Source organism: Mandrillus leucophaeus, unplaced genomic scaffold, assembly GCF_000951045.1.
Source record: "Mandrillus leucophaeus isolate KB7577 unplaced genomic scaffold, Mleu.le_1.0 Scaffold852, whole genome shotgun sequence".
Classification (NCBI taxonomy): Eukaryota; Metazoa; Chordata; class Mammalia; order Primates; family Cercopithecidae; genus Mandrillus; species Mandrillus leucophaeus.
In genome coordinates this window covers 611516-631389 of record NW_012109275.1, presented here as the reverse complement: position 1 = coordinate 631389, position 19874 = coordinate 611516, and the positions used below count along the sequence as shown (strand labels likewise).

At 37.5% G+C, this 19874-nt stretch overlaps 1 protein-coding gene across 3 annotated transcripts in view; it reads right to left on the bottom strand.

Moving 5' to 3' along the window:
* Window positions 1–10212: 10212 nt before the first annotated feature.
* LOC105530901 (chromosome unknown open reading frame, human C12orf42) overlaps window positions 10213–19874 on the bottom strand; it is a 185772-nt gene continuing 176110 nt past the window's right edge. For all 3 annotated transcript variants that reach the window (XR_001004706.1, XM_011968636.1, XM_011968637.1), the window contains 2 exons: window positions 14287–14658; window positions 10213–10814 (listed from right to left, as the gene is read on the bottom strand). Coding sequence is in view for 2 of the 3 variants with exons in the window: in XM_011968636.1 (XP_011824026.1) it covers window positions 10366–10814; window positions 14287–14658 (821 nt within the window). In the remaining variant the exon portion in view is untranslated. The remainder of the gene's footprint in view (window positions 10815–14286; window positions 14659–19874) is intronic.

Below are 19874 nucleotides of genomic sequence, written 5' to 3'. Positions count from 1 at the left end.
AAACCACATCCCACTATGTCAGACTTGTAAAAGATTTTGCCTTTCATTCACGTCCCCCGATACTGCTTACATGGCAAGATGCTTTATTTGTAAGTCAGAGTATCTTCAGAAGGTTCTGAATGATGGATAAACATCTCAAAATCTCCTATAACTATTTTTTATTAGCAAAAACCCCAAATCCTGAACTCCCTATTTATTAGTTCATTCTTTGCCAGATTCTAGAAATTTTTAGTACTAAAGAATAACATAAACTTGAACAAAAAATGTAAAATCACTCATTACAAGGAGCAGGGCTATTTTTACTTTCTTTTATAAACAATTTCCTCGTATCTTGGTTCAATGTGTTGTTTTTAGACATAATTGGAACAAGGTGTTGGACAACAATCACATTTAATAGAAATACACATAAGATCACTTGAAAAAACAAATTGAGCAGTGTTAAGGTTCTATTATCTTATCGGTTTGACATAGAACAGGTAGTACTAATATATTACATATTTGGAAGCCCCCAGTCTTAGTGCCTGAAGAGAAGTCCTCTAATTTGTCAGATAAAAATTCTACCACATTTACACCAAAGCAGAAAAATCTGTGTAGATCTAATTCATCATGACAAAACAAAGGGGCAAAGTCATGTTATTTAGGATCTCTGATGTCCATTTTTGTTTTGGACCAAATATTTCCTAACTAATATCATCATTTTTTTAAGTTCTGTGAGTCAAAGAGCATATCAGACAAAATACTTAGGAATATTTTCAGACAGAAAAGATACCAAAAGTTAAACCTTAGGAATTCACATTATAAAAGTAATTAGAAGAGTAGATAACAATTATACTTAAAATATATTTATCAAACTCTTCATAAAAATATTTCCTATGGTGAAATTTGCAAATAATTAAAATGTCCCAAAATAATGAATTGGTTAATTAAATTATACTACAATGATGCAATAAAAGATTCTGTAGGTGTTTAAAATGCTAATGTAGATCACTGTTTGTTGATATTGCAAAGATGTCAACAGTTCATTGTTAAGGGGGAAAAAACAGCTTATGGAACAATGTGTGTAGTAAGAGTTCATTCCTGCACAAATAGTTCTGTATGTGAATATGCTAAGAAAAATGTATGAAAGGATATGCTCCAAAATGTAAACAGTGGTTTTCATTAGGTTATTAAGCTAAAGATAATTTCTGCTTTTTCTTAATGCCTTTTGGTAATTTCTTTTTTTCTCTGTCTTTTTGTAAACAATGAGAAGACTATGCAAAAAGTGATTTCCATTTTGAGGAGGAAAAGGGGAAGGAAGGGTAGGAGAAAGGTTCCTGCTCTAATGCCTGCCTCCCCATCTGGGTTAGTGACATGCAGGCAGAGGGTCTAAAGAGAGAAGTGGAAGGAAAGCAAGAAGGACGGCTTCACCACACTAAATGGAAAGCAAACAATATGCATATCAGCATCCTAAGATGTACCACTCTGCTGGGAAAACCCAAGACAAAAGAATTATCAGACACAACAGTTCAAAGCATATTGCACCTGTCAAAACGTCTGTCATCTTCTATAGAAATGCACCATTCTAAGAGAGAAAAGGGAAACTTTAGCAAAGTCACTCAGGAACAACAGCTTACTTTGTCTCCTTCCTCTAGCCAACTCCTCCATCTGAAAGCCATTGAGCTCCATGCTAAAGATTGCCTGGAAGGACCAGACAATAGGAAGGTCTCTTTCATTGTCAAGGACAGTTACACTTTGAAGATGACGCTCAAAAGAGGTTAAAATGGGTCAACAAGCAATTGTTGAGCCTATGCAAGGACATGTGAAGAGAACATTGTTAAAGTCACACACACAAAAAATCTTGATCTCAAAGAATTCAACTTTAACCTAGAGGAGGTGTGGGAAGGAAGGAACTGACACACAATACTGATTTCTGATTTCATCCCAAAGAATTAAGGGGGGAGGGAACTTACCCCAAGAGGATTAATTAATAGACAGTTTGGGGATGGTATTTGCCATTCTAATATCCACCCACACAGTATAGAAAGATAAGTGCAATTTAGGGCAAAGTAAGAAAATTTGGTTTAAAAATAAAAAAACAAAAAATATAAAATACGTAAGTGGTGTTAATTCCATGCGTGCTATACATTTTTAAGAATTCTATTTTCTGGATGCGCTTTAGAAAACGTGTAGAATGGACATACAAAGTGGAATAACGAACACTGGAGATTCTAAAGAGTGGAAGGGTTGGAGGGGAGTGAGGGATGAAATGCTACCTATTGAGTTCAATGTACACTACTCAGGTGATGGATGTACTAAAAGCCCAGCGTTCACCACTATGCCTCACATGCATGTAACACAACTGCATTTGCACCCCTAAGTTTATAAAATGTTATTTAAAAAAGAAAATATAGTATTTAGTCAGATGATTGGCAAATGGCTAGAGGTAGGTGGGTATATTTAAACAGCAGACTTTTGTGCAACTTCTTAGATATCCTAAGTAAAGAAAACTTAGACGCCCATCTGAGAAATTCTGATACGGAGAAAAGGCGCATGGCAAATTCTGGTCAGTCTGCCTGGGCTTACAGTCCAGCTCTGCCTTGAACAGACTGCGTGACTTTGGACAAGTAACCTCTTTATTCTGAGTTTCCTGTTGTGTAGAAGAGGATAACAACAATACGCCATAGAAGTATTGGCAAAATTAAAGGAGATACCAATGCAGGGGAATCCGAAAATTGGGCCTCAGCCCAGGGCAGTTGTTGGTTTCATGCAGCAAAGAATTCAAGAACAAGCTGACAGAAGAGTGAAAGCAAAGCAAGTTTATTAGAGCAACAGAGCACAGGAAAATGGCTGCTCCATAGACAGAGCAGGGCTACCCCATAGGCAGAGTAGCACTCACAGATTGCTGGCTAGCTACACTTAATAGCTACTTCTTAAACACATGCTAAATAAGGGGCGAATTATTCACAGATTTTCTAGAAAATGAGTGGGGAGTCCCCAGACTTGAGGATTCCTCCCCTTTTAAATCTTATAAGGTAACTTCTGGGCATTTCCATGACATTTGTAAACTGTCATGGCACCAGTGGGAGTGTCTTTTACCATGTTACCCTATTATAATTAGTGTATAATGAGCAGTGAGAGCAACTAGAGGTTACCATCTTGATTTTAGCTGGTTTTGGCTGGTTTCTTTACTGCATCCTGCTTTAACCAGATCTTGTTTTGATCAGTGGGGTCATGACTGGTACTTGGAAAACAAGTCCTGCTGATCTCCTACCGCAGCACTGCATGCAAGAGAAAGGAAAACTTATGTCCACACAAAAAATGGTACATGAGTGTTGATAGTAGCATTATTCATAATAGTCAAAAGGTGGACACAGCCCTAATGTCCATTAACCAATCAATGGATAAACAAAATGTGGTATGTCCATACAGTAGAATATTATTTGACCATTAAAAAGAAGGAAGTACTGGCATGCAATACGATATGGATGAACCTTAAAAAGTCATGTTAAGTGAAAGAAGTCAGTCACAAAAGACCACATATTATATGATTTCATTCATATTAAATGTCCAGAACAGGGACATCTATAGAGACAATGTATAATAATGGTTGCTTGGGGCTGGGTGTAACAGAGGAAAGCAGGGTATCAGCTAAAGGGTACAGGGTTTCTATTCAAATTCACATACCTGTGAATATACAAAAAACTCATGAACTGGACACTTAAAATGGGTGAATTATATGATATATAAATATGTCTCAATAAAGCTGTTAAAATAAATAAATAAAAGTAACCAAGCAAGAATAATAATCAAATCTTTGTGGTTTAAAAACAAAAAAAGAAGACCAAAAGAAAGAAAGGAGGAAGGAAGCAGGGATTCTGCAATAAAGGAACCAGAAGAGTGCCTAACATACAGTAAGGACGCAATCAACACTATCAGTATTATTTAGTTACTTTTATTGATTCTTAACACCACTCAGTGATGTCACTATTCTTTTTAGTAAATATAAATTATTATGTATAGCTTTGAAAATGCTTTGGAAAAGAGTATTGCTATGTATAGTGACTAGTAGTAAGATTGAAATCTCCATTTTAATTTTAAAGTATTCATCTTTAAATATATTTTGAAATTCATGCATATATTCCAAAATCTAAAGAAAATATATCCCTAGTCTATTAAAAAGGTAAACTTCAAAATGAAATGCAGCTTTTTCTCTTCTTTAAAGAGTTTTCCATTTAACTACATTAAAATAATTATGATTGACAAATATTTAAATGTTAGCAATTGACTAGCTATAGAGTCAAACATGAGAAAACTAAAAAAGGCCACTCACTCTGAAAAATACCATAGAATTCATTGAAGTGAATTCAATGAAAACTTGATTCATTCTTTAAAATCTCTTTAGACTATTTTCCAAAAGCCACTATGCCCAAATTTTTTAAAAAGATGTCTTGTTTTGGCTATCAATTTCCAAAATCTCAAACAATTCAAAAAGAAAATAAATAAGATTAATTCCCCTCCCTTTCAGGAACCCATCTTTGGTCTCCTCTTTCTCTCCTCCATGAATCAACATAGATCTGCAGGTATGTTTCACTTTATAAGGTAAATTCCCATGTCTTTTGCCTTACTCAGAGATGGATTTATTTAAAAACAAATAAAATGAGCTAAAGGGTCCTTTATTTGTAAGGACCCTTTCCTCTATTCAACTATATTTATAATGTTGTATTCTATTCCTGAAGGAGCTCCCCTCAAAACGTATAAGCTTCAGGTACCACGAAAGTTGATCAGTCCCTGGTTGCTACTTCCATTTTATCCACTATTTTGTCCCTTTAAATCCTCCACACTCCAAAATCAAGTTCAAATTCTTCTACAGGAAGCCTTCGATGATTATTCCAACCAGAACTGATCCCTCCCTTCTCTAACTTTCTACTGCACTTATTCACTTTAAAACTTCAAAATCCTTTTTTTCAAAACCCTCCAGGCTGGTTGAGTTCAGAATTTAGAATTTTTTCTATGTTACGGCCGTAAGCTACATATTATGGAATGGTGCATAAATCACGTGTTGTTTAACACTTTCCGTGGGGGTCCAAGGCAGAACTACATAATCAAATATATTATTACATCTTCACTGAAATACATGAATATTCCCACAAAGTGAAAATACTCATGTGTTCAGTTTGGCTCATAATTGACAGAAAAATGAACTTTTAATTTTCAGAAATTTTGGGTCTCACAATTGTGGCTAAAGGATGATCATCAAAGGACTTAAATATCATTGTGCCATTATTTCACATTTCACTATCTAGGTCTCACTTAATTAAAATGGCTCTTCACTGTTCTGTCTCCAGTAAAACATATCCAGTACATAGCAGATGTTCAGTCAATATTTTAGAATGAATAAATGAAAGAACTAAGCCTTGCACTAGGTTGAGCTAGTCAAGGAAGAAGACCGTGTCCTTTTCAGTAGACATCCCCAGCACCAAGGCCAGTGCCTTACACATGGTGAGTACAATACCTATTGGTTGAGTTGAATCAAATTTCTCAAATCTCTCTCAGAGTACCTAGGATGGTGAGGACCCAATTAACACTTCATGATCTCAATATCTCTCAATATCATGACTTACAAAATCAGATTGATTCCCATAGAGGAGGGAAAACACAGAGCATGGGAGTATGGAGGAAGCAAGAGCAGGAAGCCTAAATATGGCAGAAAAAAAAAAAAGGAAAGAAAAAAAAACCTTGGATTGTGCAAGAGGGACCCCACACACCTTAAGAATTCTGAAGCATTTTTCTTTCTTTTTAAGTTCAGGGACACATGTGCAGGCTTGTTACACAGGTAAACTTGTGTCATGGGGGTTTGTTGTACAGATTATGTCATAACCCAGGTATTAGGCATAACAACACCCATTAGTTATTTTTCCTGATCCTCTCCCTCCTCCCGTCCTCCACCCTCCACTCTCCAAAAGGCCCCAGTGTGTGTTGTTTTCCTGTATGTGTTCCTGTGTTCTCATAATTTAGCTCCCACTTATAACTAGGAACAAGGGGTATTTTGTTTTCTGTTCCTGTGTTAGTTTGCTAAGGATAATGGCCTCCAGCTCCATCCATGTTCCTGCAAAGGACATCATCTCATTCTTTTTTATGGCTACATATTACTCCATGGTAAAGGGTTGGAGCATTTTTATTGAGGTTGACTCTTCTCTTGACAACAACCTCTTTCCTGTGTTCCCGTGTGACTTCAAATCCTCAACATGACATTTGTAGTTACAAAAACATTATCTTATCCCTTCCCTTGTCTGGGTAGTTTTAGAGTCTTTTATAGAGAGCTGAACCAGAAGATCACATTTGGAGGATACCACATGGCATCCTGTACCCAATCTGAACTTTTCTAAATTGGAGGTTCTGCACGGAAGTTTGTAAATTCATCAACTGCATACATTGTTTTTTTTTTTTTTTAACATATAACTTGCTTTGAATAAGACATTGTAGTGTAATGTTTGTGAGCATGAGTGATGGAGGTAGTCATTGGCCAAATTGCTTTGTCTCCCTATGTTTCAGTTTCCTCATTGGTAAATGGGATACTACTACTGACCTCACAGTATTGGAATGAAGGTAAAGGATATAGTATATAAAAACTTCTTAGAGAGGAACATGATGACACAGACAGCAGAAATAGTGCTCAATGTCAGTGTAAGGCAGTTAGATCTATAACCTCTTATATCAGCCCTGCATAAATAATGATAATATATGTACTAATTATTGTTTATATTAGTCATAAAATAATGATTTGAATTTGTATACCACTCTTACTTTTCAAAATGCTTTCATTTAATAGCAAATTTGGTCCCCAAGTTATCCTATGCAGTAAACAAAACGTGTAATCCCAATTTAACAGCGAAGACACTCTGTCCAAGTGGTAGGAGTGACGCTGAGTTCAGGTCACATTTATAGGAATGCACCCTTGGCTCCTGAGATCTGGGTCAGCCCCAGTACCTTAGCTTTTTCCTTAATGCTCCCACTACAACATCCCATGTCTTTCACAAGTCTGATTTTGGTCAGCTCCAATAATCTTAAAAGTGCTGCCATCTTTTGTAAACCTCCAAACAACCTCTCCTTCCCTTATTTTCTGAGCCTTCATTCACAGGGATAATGTTGTTTCAAATAAAAAGAACTATGTGACAATAATCTCTTTTGCTTTGTTCTTCAGAGAGTTCAAATGTTCAAATGTATGCTATGTTGTCAACCCATAATTATCACTTCTAGTTCTCTACTATATAATCAGGAGGCGACGGCATATGAGTAGAGTCTCTATTCTCACCTCACTTATGCACCAACAGCAGGGTATAAAAACTGATTTATAGATGTAGGTGGAACACAAACATATTCATATATTCATATATACTAGCTTTCATAATATATTGTATAATACAGCACCATATATAAAATAACATGCAGGTTTTTAAAACATATTTGTATATGTATGTATATGTTATCATTATTATCATTAAAGATGAAGCTACCTTATCTATGAAATGGAGATAATAATAACTACTTCATGAAGCCATTATAAGGACTAAATGAATTAATACATGTTAAACAGGACAGTCTCTAGTATAATACACAATAAATATTAGCTGTTATTATAATTATTATTTTATCTATTATAAAGAGTCCTTATTTGTAAACATTATTCACTAGAGACTATCCTAAATACTTAGTTTCTTCAATGCACCAAATTTTTATATTTGTCAATATTTATTTTCTAATGCAACTTTCATAAAAATATTTTTCTATGAAGTGGCATATTATGTTCCTTAAAGATTCTTATAGTATGTGGTAATGCCACATAACCATAAGTCAAACCACAAAAGAAATAAAGTCAAACTGTAACTCAGAACCTGTGAAACAATTATTTTACACAATAGGGCCTCATTCTAGTCCTCACTGCCTGTGCTACATATAAAAATATATTATTTATTTCCTTAAATGGATTCATCCTCGGTTATGACTGTTTAATTTAGCGCTGCTTTCAGAACAAATGGTATTAGTAAAGAATTCACTACATTTACCTTGGTGCATTTGTGTCTAAGTTATAGTACAAAAGAAGCTGTCATTCCAAAGGACCTCCAGCCCATGACGATGACAGAGTTGAAAATGCTTCTCATCCATCACTAAAGAGCATGATCAGGGCTGGATCAACTAATTTTCTCCCAGACATGTGCATCCAAAATGAGGACAAATAAACAGAGACAGTTCATTACACTGCTCCAAGGAAGAATAGGGTCTCAAAGTGCTTCTTTCTTTAGCCCTGATTTTTACCTCACTAATGTGAAAAGAAATCCTTACTTTGAACCCTACAAATCTACAGAGACTTTGGTGTATTTAGAACAGAGTTCTAAGCAATGTTTTCCCACGTGTGTTGCATAGGACACTGGTGGTACAAAGTACTGATAGGATTTTTTCAGAAACACGTATATGTATATACACACACACCAATCTATCAGGATTCCATGATTAAATAAGGTTGCTAGACATTGGGTTAAACAGAGTTTATCAGATTTTTTTAATTATGGGATTTCTCCGGGACCTAATGTTACTATGACTCTCTAAGAGCATGCATAGTGGGCGTCTCTCAGACATATTTATCTACGGACTCTCCATTTCACAAACTATCTTTCTTACACCAGTGTTTCACAAAACACTTTGGGAAACTTCTTTAGAATACAACATATTTTATATCTGTAGCCTGTATTCCTTTTCTGAATTCTGAACAAGATCTCTCCTTCTGTTTTGCATTTTTAATAAATTCAGTAATTTGCACTTCTACAGTTGAAGGAATCCATCTATTACATCAAGTACATTTTCTATTCTTGAAATTGACCATTACAAATTTTTGGTTAATTGTTTTAAAGTAACTTAATGATTTCTTGACCTAAAAACATCAGTTGTGTTAACTCATAATTAAATAGCAAATTAAAATATCCCAGAATCAAACTTCTGTATAAGTCCATGAGTTTGCCTACACACTTAATCTCCAACCAAATGGCATGAAGTTGAATTTATGATTGTCACATGAACTCTGGTGAGCAGATGCCAGTATATCTTCAAGAAACCACAAAAATCAACATTGATAACCTGTACATTGTCTTATAATAAAACCATATTAATAAATAAAATAAAAGCATATTTATTATAAAAATCATATTAATCTGGAACCAAGAAAGCTCTAAAGTTTAGGGATACCATTTTTCTTTAAAGTGCATTATTCCTAAAGCATGCTAACATTAAAAAAAAAAAAAAAGTAAACAGTCTTCAGTCTCCAAAGGACTAAACAGACTCTTAAATGTTAGGAAGTTATTGCTGATAACACTTCATTCCTCTCAAAACCTTGAGACTTAAATTTGGACTTGAGACATTATGCTGTCTTAAATGTAATCATACTACGTCTATTAAGTTGAACTAAAGCAAAAAAAAAAAGTTTTTTAAATGCAGTAAGATTTGACAACCTCCATCTATCAAACTCTGTGAATCTAAGCTTGTGGGAAAATTCCAAGGAACTTGAGTGCAAAACTGCATATAAGCATATCGGTCACATTGACTTCTCTTTGTTTCTGAAGGGGAAAAAACCCTACTATATTAAAAAGAGAAAACCTAAACTCATAAAATCAATTGATAAAGTTGGCATCAGCATCCCATCATGATGAAAAGTTGCTATATTAAACAAAATAAAAGGTATTGCCTAAAATTACCAGTTTGATAAAAGGTTCCCTAAGCTGCTCCAGTATTTTGTATTACAAATCAGCAAATTCAGCACCTCTTTTACATTAAACTTGGTTCCAAGTGTTTCAGGGCCTCAAACTAGTGCCCAGCTTCAGGTTTCTAACATTAAACCCTTAATACGACATGAAAAATTCCCCTGGGCACATCAGGAGTAATCAAATTTCATGTAAATTATTAAATTACAGACATTCAATTATGTTTTCCTAATCGCTGTTTAGAAATTCTAAAGGCCCTTAGAAAACATCCTTAAGCTAAAGGCGAAGTTGGCAAGTGAAACCGTTTACCTGCGAAAGCAAAACAAAGAGGGGTCCTCACAATCCCACGAGGCACGTTGCAAAGTGGCACGCGATGTACCCCATCCCTATTGTGAGGCACAAATTCTTTGTAACACTGGGAGACACCGCAGAACAAAAATACTATTAGAGATGCTTCAAAAGGAACATTTTTGGCTGCGCTACGGACTTTTGACATTATTTATTAGGTTCAAAAATGCTTCACAAAAGCCTAACAATGGTTCTGTGGAAACCAGTACATCTGAGGCCCTTTCTGTTGTTCTGAGCAGGCATTGATTTGAAGATGGGCAGCACTCGCCGAACAATTCCCTCGCAGCGGTCAATGTAAGTGAGCATTCACCACCGGCCTAGAAAGGGCCTGTGAACAAACCGTATGGAAACGCCGGGTTGGGCGGGGGGGTGCTGAGGAGCAAACCTTTATTAACCTCTTGGAGGGGAAATGGGTGGAAGCACCGGCCAGCAGAGGAAGGGGCGCTCCTGCCAGATTGCCACGGAGGGAGGTGTCCGCCCGAGGCCTCCTGTCCCGCGGGGGATGAGGATGCTTGGGGAGCATCTCCGGCGCCATGGCAACCGCGCCTCTTCCGACTGGATTTCCGGACGCGCCCAGGAGTCTGCTTTGGATGTCGGGGTGTGCCTGAGAGCCTGCTGGGGATGCCATCCTCTCCTTCGGCTCCAGCTCTGCGTTACTCGGGCCGGCGCTCTGCAGGGCGCAGGGGGTCTGGCTCCTCCTGCAGAGGCCAATGGCAGTGAAAGGTCTGGCGGTGGAACCTGGAAGGCAAAGCAGGAAAGCAGGACAGAGATGAGGCTCAAGTGTGCGGGACCACACCGCGCCCCCGCGACAACTGGACATCTGAGAAATCGACATTTGTAATGTTCTCAGAGGGGAAAGAAAAATAAATAAATAAATAAATAAATAAATAAATAAATAAATAAATAAAACCCTGACATGATCCTCACCTGCCTCCCCATATTTATCTAAGAAAACAAAAATGCTATCTATTCCCTTCCTGTTCTTTGAAACCACCTCCCCAACGCCTCCATATATATATAGCTTTTGCATAATCCTCAGAAAACTTTCTATTTCAAGGAAAACTGTTCAAAACCCCCAAAGAGAGAGACACAGAAGAATCGGTGGCTAAAATAGGGCTCGAACTTCTAAATGAGGGGAAAGTTTGTGAATGGAAAATTGTCAAGTGGAGTTATTAATGGATATGTGAAAGCAAATGTGTCTACAGTCCCTGTAGACTGTCAACTGATGATTTTTTAAAAAAACAAAAGGCTGTTACTTAATTAGTTTTATTGGAAACTTCAAACCAGCTGAAGATTAAAACAAACAGTAAATTAACCTAAGACTGGGACTACATAACACACACATATCCAGTAATACTAATAAGTTTGATTTTTCTCTTTCTTTGCCCAACAAAATAATTTTTCCATACAAAAGATGTGGTTTTCTTACAACATAGCCAAGACTGCTATATGTGTGTGTGAATATATATATATATTCACATACATATATTTACCTACATGTTCATATATATATAAACTTCCATATTATATAATATATTATATATATAAACTTCAAGATTTATATATAAATACATATATAAATCATGGAGCTTTTACCTGAGAAATTCTGCCCATTGACCTACACAAATTAAAGTCCAATTCTTCAGTAGGGACTTAAGATAATTTATGTGTTTAAATCACTTTCTAGAAGCTTTCAAAAGGTTTTTAATAGCATACAGATGTCTAGAATATTTAGAGCAACTCAGATCATTCCGAAATTCAAAAAATACGTAAAAGAATTAAAATGAATAGTGCCTTCCTAACAGTGGTTGTCAGTCAGTCAGTCTATCTTTATGTAATTCAGTTTAGTTCATTACACTCTGTTCTATGCCTAGTATGTACTGAGTACCTCCCTCTGCACATGTCACATGCCCAAGTCAAACAGTGAAAATTTTTTTGTGAATCTGAATTCTCCAATGCAGGAATCACTTCCTGAAATAAAGGTAGAATGGCATTTTAATATTTCCAAGTAAATGAAAACTTTCAAGCGTGTTGCTTTGTGAACACTAGGTGCTTAATAGCTGTTGATTTGGATTTCTGGCCCTGTCAGATGGACCATTCACTGTCAACAATATTCAGTGCAAGAAGAAACCACTAGAGAACACTGATGTAGCTTTGGAGTTTGGAGCAACAGGGCATGACCTAGACAGGATATGCTTTCCTATGTTTTGAGTCAAAAAAAAAAAAAAAAATAGAAATGTCCTTCCCTGAAAGCAATTTAGTAATGATACATTTTGCAACAAACTATCTTAAAGGGACAGTGTGGTATAATGAAATAAAGCTCTGGGGTCAGGACTTCATAGATTCCAATCTTGGCACATGACCTGGCCTAAGTCTCTTTGTCCTTACCCGAAAGATGGGAGTTATATTACCTACTTCACAGCGTTGCTAGTGAGATTAAATTTGTTCATTCATTTAATAATATTTGAATGCCCAGTATGTGCTCAGCAGTATTCTAGACCTTGGGGATACAAAGGGAACATGGCAGGCAATAAAAAGTAGGGAGGAGAAGCAGACTAACAAGTAAGTGAATGAATAAATTTTAAGTGCCAGCTGGTAAATAAATCCTATGATGAGAATTAAACTGAGACAGGAATTTGAGAAAGAGCTAAGTAGGTGACATTTCAAGTCAAAGACTTGAAATGAGAAAGGAAACTAGCTAAGAATTGGAGGAAAGAACCTGACAAAATGTTGAGCATCAAGTACATGGCAAGTGCTCAGTGCTCAAGAGTCACTATAGTCATATTTAGAACCTGGATCTAGAAATACTCTGACCTGGATTCTGCACTAAATCATAGAAAAATAACAGTTTCTATCTCAGAGGAGGGTCATGTGGATCAAAACGGAAGATATACATTCCAATTTCAACATATTGCCTTGTTCATAGTAAGAATTCAAAAGTGTTAGCCAACCAGCATCTTCTGTTTCTCATTACCAGGCCCAGCTTCCAGAAACAAAGAAATCTCTGACATAGCCTTTCTGGAAGAAGGTCTCCCAGCCCTCTGCTTGAGCACTTCTAGCCCATGCAGTATATTCTCTTCTAGTTCAAAGAAAGTTCTCCTTTGTATTGAGTCAAAATCTATCTCTTTTGTCTTCTAGTAAATTCCAACAAACTGTACAAACATGTAGAGGGAACCTACCTCAAAAGGTCCCTATAAAGCAGGGCTGTCCAATCTTTTGGCTTCCCTGGGCCACATAGGAAGAAAAAAAGTGTCTTGTTTTGGGCCATAAATAAAATACACTAACACTGATGATAGCTAATGAGGAAAAAAAAAAAAAAAAAAAACAACGCACAAATAATCTCATGTTTTCAGAAAGTTTACGAATTTGTGTTGGGCCACATAAAAGCCATAGGCCATGAGTCGGACAAGCTTGCTATAAATGAGAAGAGTATGTAACATTAGTCTCATCCCTCTTCTACATGACAGCTCTTGGAATGTTTGGAGATCCGCATTTTTTTTTCCTTAGATTTTCTCTCCTCCAGTCTGAACATCAGCACCATAAGTACCACGACCATCATCACCACCCCCATTAAGTCCTTACTATGTTCAGGAAATTTTATTTATATAAATCATTTAATTTGAAGTAATAACTGTCATTTTTTACAGATGAAAAAACTGGGTTGCAAAAACATTTATGGGACTTGATAATGGTTACAGAGCTGAGATGGGAGAGAGCTGATATTTGAGCACAGTTCTTTCTGGTTCCAAAACTTATCCCTTCTGGGCCATGTCCTTACTTTGAACCATTCCTCCTATATCTTGTGCTATGAATTCACAACTTCCTTGTCTGTAAAACGGGGATAATAGTATGATCTGCCTGAATATTATATTAAGATTTCATAAAATAATATAAAATGCCCAGCACAGTGTCTGGCACATGGTGAAAGCTTAATAAGTGGGGCTGGAATTGTGATGATAATAGCTGTCATTGTCAGGTGCAATAACTGAATCATCAAATTACCTGTCATCGACTCACACCTGTTCTCTCCTCCAATATAGTACTTGGCAACAAGCAGACTTTCATTGAGGACTGGCTACTGTAGTTCTTGTGGTACCTTCTAGAATAGGACTAGCCATGAAATCAATATTTTTTCTGTTTATATTGAAGTTGAAAACAAAATGTGACCAGTTGAAACAAGGAGAATCAGTAACCACAATGTGATACTTACCAGAATTTTTCTTGGGATTGCTCAAGGGCTGGGCCTTAGGTCTTGTGTGTCTATTGATGTGTATGCCCTGAGCCTCCAGGTGAACAGGATTTACTGAGTGTGCCCAACTAGGCTTTTGTACCAGTTGTTCCAAAAATGAACTGTTCCAAGCCTGCTTGGGTGCTCCTCTGGCTCTCTCCTCAGTTTCTCCACTGGCAGTGAAAATCAATGGGGTCTCATCAGTTTCACCAGATGGTGCTGGAGGGGAACGGGCTTCTTCACAGCTTTTTTCATCCAAAGAAACTGTGCTTACAGAAGACCTGGGGACTATGTACTGGCAAGTACAAAGTAGTCTTTTACACGCCACTGAACTTTGAGTCCTTTCTGGAAACACTGTGAAAGGTAAACACATTCGTTTGAAAAATTCACCAAAAACACCTGCTAAATTAATGGCAGGAAGGATGGAGTCAGGTAATATGTAAACTTATGGCTGCCTGTTTTGTGTTTCTACTCTGAGTAAACAAAATGACAGACTGGGGTAGCTGAGTAGGAGAAGAAGAGGAGGGGAGGGTCTGGAAAGGGAGGTAGAAGACTGGGGATGTTTGTGCTGAGTTCTGGTTATGTTGAAGGTACTGTGTGAGGGCCCAGATATGTGTGTCACTGAATCCTCACAAGAACCATATCTAGCAGGTAGTATTATTATCTCTCTTGCACAGGTCAGAAAGCTAGTTTTGAGGCTTATGGGTTGAATTGTGTTCACCCCCTCCCCTCCCTGCAAAAGAGGATATATTAAAGTCTTCACCCCCAGCACCTGTGCATGTGACCTTATTTGGAAATAGGTCACCAAATTAAGATGAAGTCATTCTGGATTAGGGTGAGCCATAATCTAATAAGACTGGAGTCCTTATAAGGAAAGGAAACTGAGACACACAAGAGAACGCCATGTGAAGACAAAGACACAGAGGGAAGACCCAGGTGAAGATGGGGACAGATATTGGAGATATGCTGCTGTAAGCCAACGAACACCTGGGCTACCAGGAGATGGAAGAAGCCACAAGGAAGATCCTACCCTAGGGGCTTCAGAAAAAGCACAGACCCGTGAACACCTTGATTTCAGACTTGTAGCTTTCCAAACTGAGAGTATACATTTCTGTTGTTTTAAGTCACCAATCTTCTGGTAATTTATGACAGTGGTCCTAAGAAACCAATACAGGCTTACAGCAAGTAGCTTGCTAAAGGTCACACAAATAATTAGCCGAGTTGCAACTTGAATCCAGATCTGTCAACCCCATAGCCCAATATTGACTGCTCAAGCCACTCCTTTTGATGCACTGTCAGAAGGTAAAAAACAATCTCAATTGCTTAAAACTGCCTTAGAATATTGTAAAGAGCACAGAGAGAAAAGAGCTAAACCACCCACATTGATTCTTATCCAGTAGTTGATGTGGGTTCCTTTACCTAATACATTTCCACTGGGAAACTGACAGCGTACTGTGTCAACTCAAACCATTCCTATCTACATTTCTAACTTCTCAGTAGAAAGTAAATAGGAGAAAAAGTTCCCAACTGTCAAAGATATTAATGAGCAGAGCTGGTGCAATGCCACATTTCCCTGCCACCAGTGATGGTGACCTGGCGGAGATGGAGATAAGACAGTTTAAAGATGTATCTAAGAAGCAAATCTGGCTTCTTAGCCAATTTGGTAGTGGGTTGATTATGGGAGGAAGAGGCACACAGAAAAAGGGAAGAATAATTCCCTAGATTTACAATTAGATGAATGGTAGAGGGGCATGCATGTGTGCGCACATGTGTGTGTAGGTGTGTGCTTGTGTGTGCATGCAAATGTAGGATTGAGATTTGAGTGTTGAGATCTCTTTTGGGGGAGGGGTGCCGTAAAAGGGATGAAAAGATACAAGATTCATTTGCCTTTTCCTTATTACCCAAGCCAATTCTTTTTGAGATTCTTGCTTCCGTGTAAATCAAAACGAATTATGGTTCGTTTCTAAGTTAAGATACTCTTCACAGTGCTGTGAGTGCAAGCTCTGAAGCTTGGTGAGCTGGAGTTGAATCCTGATTCTATGAAATACTAGCTGTGTAGCCTAGAAAAAATTCTCTAGGTTTACTCTGCCTCAGTTTCTCATTCATAAAATAGGAATAATCATATCTACCACTAAGAATATTATAACTATTAACAGTAGATTAGATAATGCACATAAAGTACTTAGGGTAGTAGTTGGCATTTAGAAAACACTTAACAAATATTTAACATTATATAGTATACTAGAGTTTACATGGAAAAAAATGCTTAATTATAACGACACATAAAATTATACAATTTTGATTTTTAAGAGGTAAAGAATAAAAACTGGAAGAAAATCAAATTAACAGTTGCTTCTCAGAGGTATAATTCAAACTCTGGGTAGCTTCTATGTAATATTCAAATTTTATGCACTGAATATGTTTTACTCTTATAATTCAGAAATCATCTTTAATTAGACAGTGCAGATAAACTTTAGAGAGTCAATGTAGTTTAGCATTCCTTACCTTTATTTAATCAGATGACCTGTCGCCTAACAGTAACATGGAATGAGATCATGCATGGAGGAAGCAGGATAAGGAAGGATAAGTGTTTAGAGCTTTGGGATCTGATTGGGTGAGGTGTTGAGCAGACTTGTCTGGACAAATAAAGGGCAATTTGCAGGAAGGCATTGGGCCTGAGGTAGCATGAACAAACGACCTAGCTTGCTATGATATAAATTGTGTCCCTTAAAAGATACGTTGCGGTCCTAACCTCCTGTAACCTGTAACCTATAACCTTATTTGGAAATCAGGTCTTTGCAAAGATAATTAAGCTAAAATGGTGGTCCTTAATCCAATATGACTGGTGTCCTAATAAGAAAAGAAAACAGAGACACAGCCATGCAGGAAGAATCTCATGTGATAAGGAAGGCAGAGATTGGAGGGGTGTACCTACAAGCCAAGGAGCCCCAAGTACCACCAACAACCACCAACAGCTAGGAAAGAGGCACTGAAAGGCTTTCTCCTTCAGGATCTCCAGAAAGAGAAGACCCTGCTGATACCTAAATTTGGACTTCTGGTCTCCAGAATTGTGAAAAAATAAATTTATGTTGTTTTAAGCCAGGTGGCTTGGGATGCTTTGTTATAGCAGCCCTAGAAAACTATTACACCTACAATAGCTCCAATTTACACATGTTGTCCCAGAGTACAGTTGACCCTTGAATTGAGCAGGTCCACTTATATGGGAATTTTCTTCTGCTTCTGCTGCCCCTGAGGCAGCAAGATCAACCCCTCCTCTTCTTCCTCCTCCTCAGCCTACTCAACGTGCAGACAAAGTTGAAGACCTTTATGATGATCCACTTCCGCTTAATGAATAGTAAATATATTTTTTACGATTTTCTTAAAAACATTTTCTTTTCTCTAGCTTACTTTATTGTATTATAAGTATATAATACATATAACATACAAAAAATATGGTAATCGACTATTTATGTTATCAATAAGCTTCCAGTCAACAGAAGACTACTAGTAGCTAAGTTTTGGGGGAGTCAAAAATTATATGCAGATTTTCAACTGTATGAGGAGTCAGCACCTACCCCCTGCCTTGTTCAGGGGTCAACCATAATTATTAATACCAGCCCTTTTCACTAAAAAAAAAAAAGAAAAAAAAAGAAAAAAACAAGTGCCCAGATTTGGGGGATAGAAAAGAGGGAAAACCAGGAATTGGTAGGTATGAAATGGGAGCAGGATAAGTTGAGAGTTCTTGAGTTCTACCAAGTAGAAGCAACGGTGCTGGAGTGTAACAACTTGTAGCAAGACATATATTCCCTGCATTCAAGGCACAGTCAAATGGCAAGAAGGGTGTTGGCCATGCCAGCCCTCCTGAGTCACAGTTTTGTCCAAGAGGGGAAACCAAAGCAAACGCCTTCAGTGGCCAGGCGGAAGACAGAAATGAAAGAAGGGTCCAAGTGGGGATACCCTGGAGTGGTATATCCCAGTATAAGGGGCCAGAGACTGTCAGATCCTATCTTTTATTGCCATGAGAGAATGTGGGTCCACTGTAGACAGTTGATATAGTTTGTATATTTGTACCCCACCCAAATCTCATGCTGAATTGCAATCCTCAGTGTTGGAGGTGGGCCCTGGTGGGAGGTGACTGGATAATGGGGACAGATTTCTCTTGAATGGTGTAGCACCATCACTCTGGTGCTGTTCTTGTGACAGTGAGTGAGTTATCCTGAGATGTGGTCTTTTAAAAGTGTGTGGCCCCTCCTCCCTTCCTCTCCTACTCTCTTTCTCTCTCTCTCCCTCCCTCCCTCTCTCTCTCTCTCTCTCTCTCTCTCTCTCTCTCTCTCGCTTGCTCCTACTTTTGCCATGGGACTTGCCTATTTCCCCTTCTCAGGAGCCAATTAAATCTCTTTTCTTTGTAAATGACCCAGTCTTAGGTATTTCTTTACAGCAATGCATAATAGTCTTTCCAGATTTTCAGGAAAAGCAGAAATATATATTTTTATGCATGTGAAAACCTCTGAGTTTTAAATGTTGGTAACATTTTGGATTTTTTTAACATAGTGTGAGACACACAAAACACAACTGCTCTTGGAATCATCAGAGGCCACCAATTTGTGTCTTTGGCCTATGCCAGCCTTGTAAAGGCCACACTATCAATTACCTCCTTTCATAGAATCTTCACTCCAGAACATGATTTTATAAATATTCAGCTTTGAACAGTGGGAATGCATTTGCAAACCCTGTGCGCAAGCAGATTTTAGAACTCTAGAAATCTGGTCTACCTCCAAAACGTTAGGCTTTTCATTTTCATTTTAATCGGTTGCCTCATTTCATCTTAAAAAATGTCTACCAGAATTTGAAATGGTAGACAAATTTAGCAGGCTTTCCCAAATGCAGAGAAACATTTAGAATTATTCAAAACAGTAGCACTGGATCTCTTGATCTTAAAGGAAAACAAACAACACTAGAACCAATAGCATTCTATCTGCCCTTGTTCTGCTGTTCAAATATCACGAACAAGATGGAAGGCCTGAGGTACTTTATACACTTTCACATTCCAGGAGTTGTGGTTGAAAGAGACCTTAAAAGTCATCTGAGGCTGAGCCCCCACCAACTTCAATATCCACCTCTGTTTAAATACCTCCAGGGAATTGGATCTTATGACCTGTGCATTAAAGATTTCACTGCTTCTCAGAAGAGAAAGTAACTTTGTATTTGCAATATTAACAGGCATTATGTGTGTGTGTGTGTGTGTGTGTGTGTGTGTGTGTGTGTGTGTATTCCTTATACTTAAGTATAGGGAATAATTATTAAAGCCACTAGGTATGATGTTGGGACAGGTGATGACTGCGCTTATTTATTTAGTTATTCAATCAATATTTATAGCTTCTACCATATACTAGGTACTACCCCAATGATTACCCAGGCCAATAGAAGTGATCATTTTAAGACTAAGTTGATCAGCTGATTTATTGCAAAATGAACTTCAGCAAACCAGAATCTTCTAGTCTCTCAGACCCCTGAATGAATTTTGGATTGCCTCTATGATACAACTACAACTACCAGGTTGCCTAAGTGGC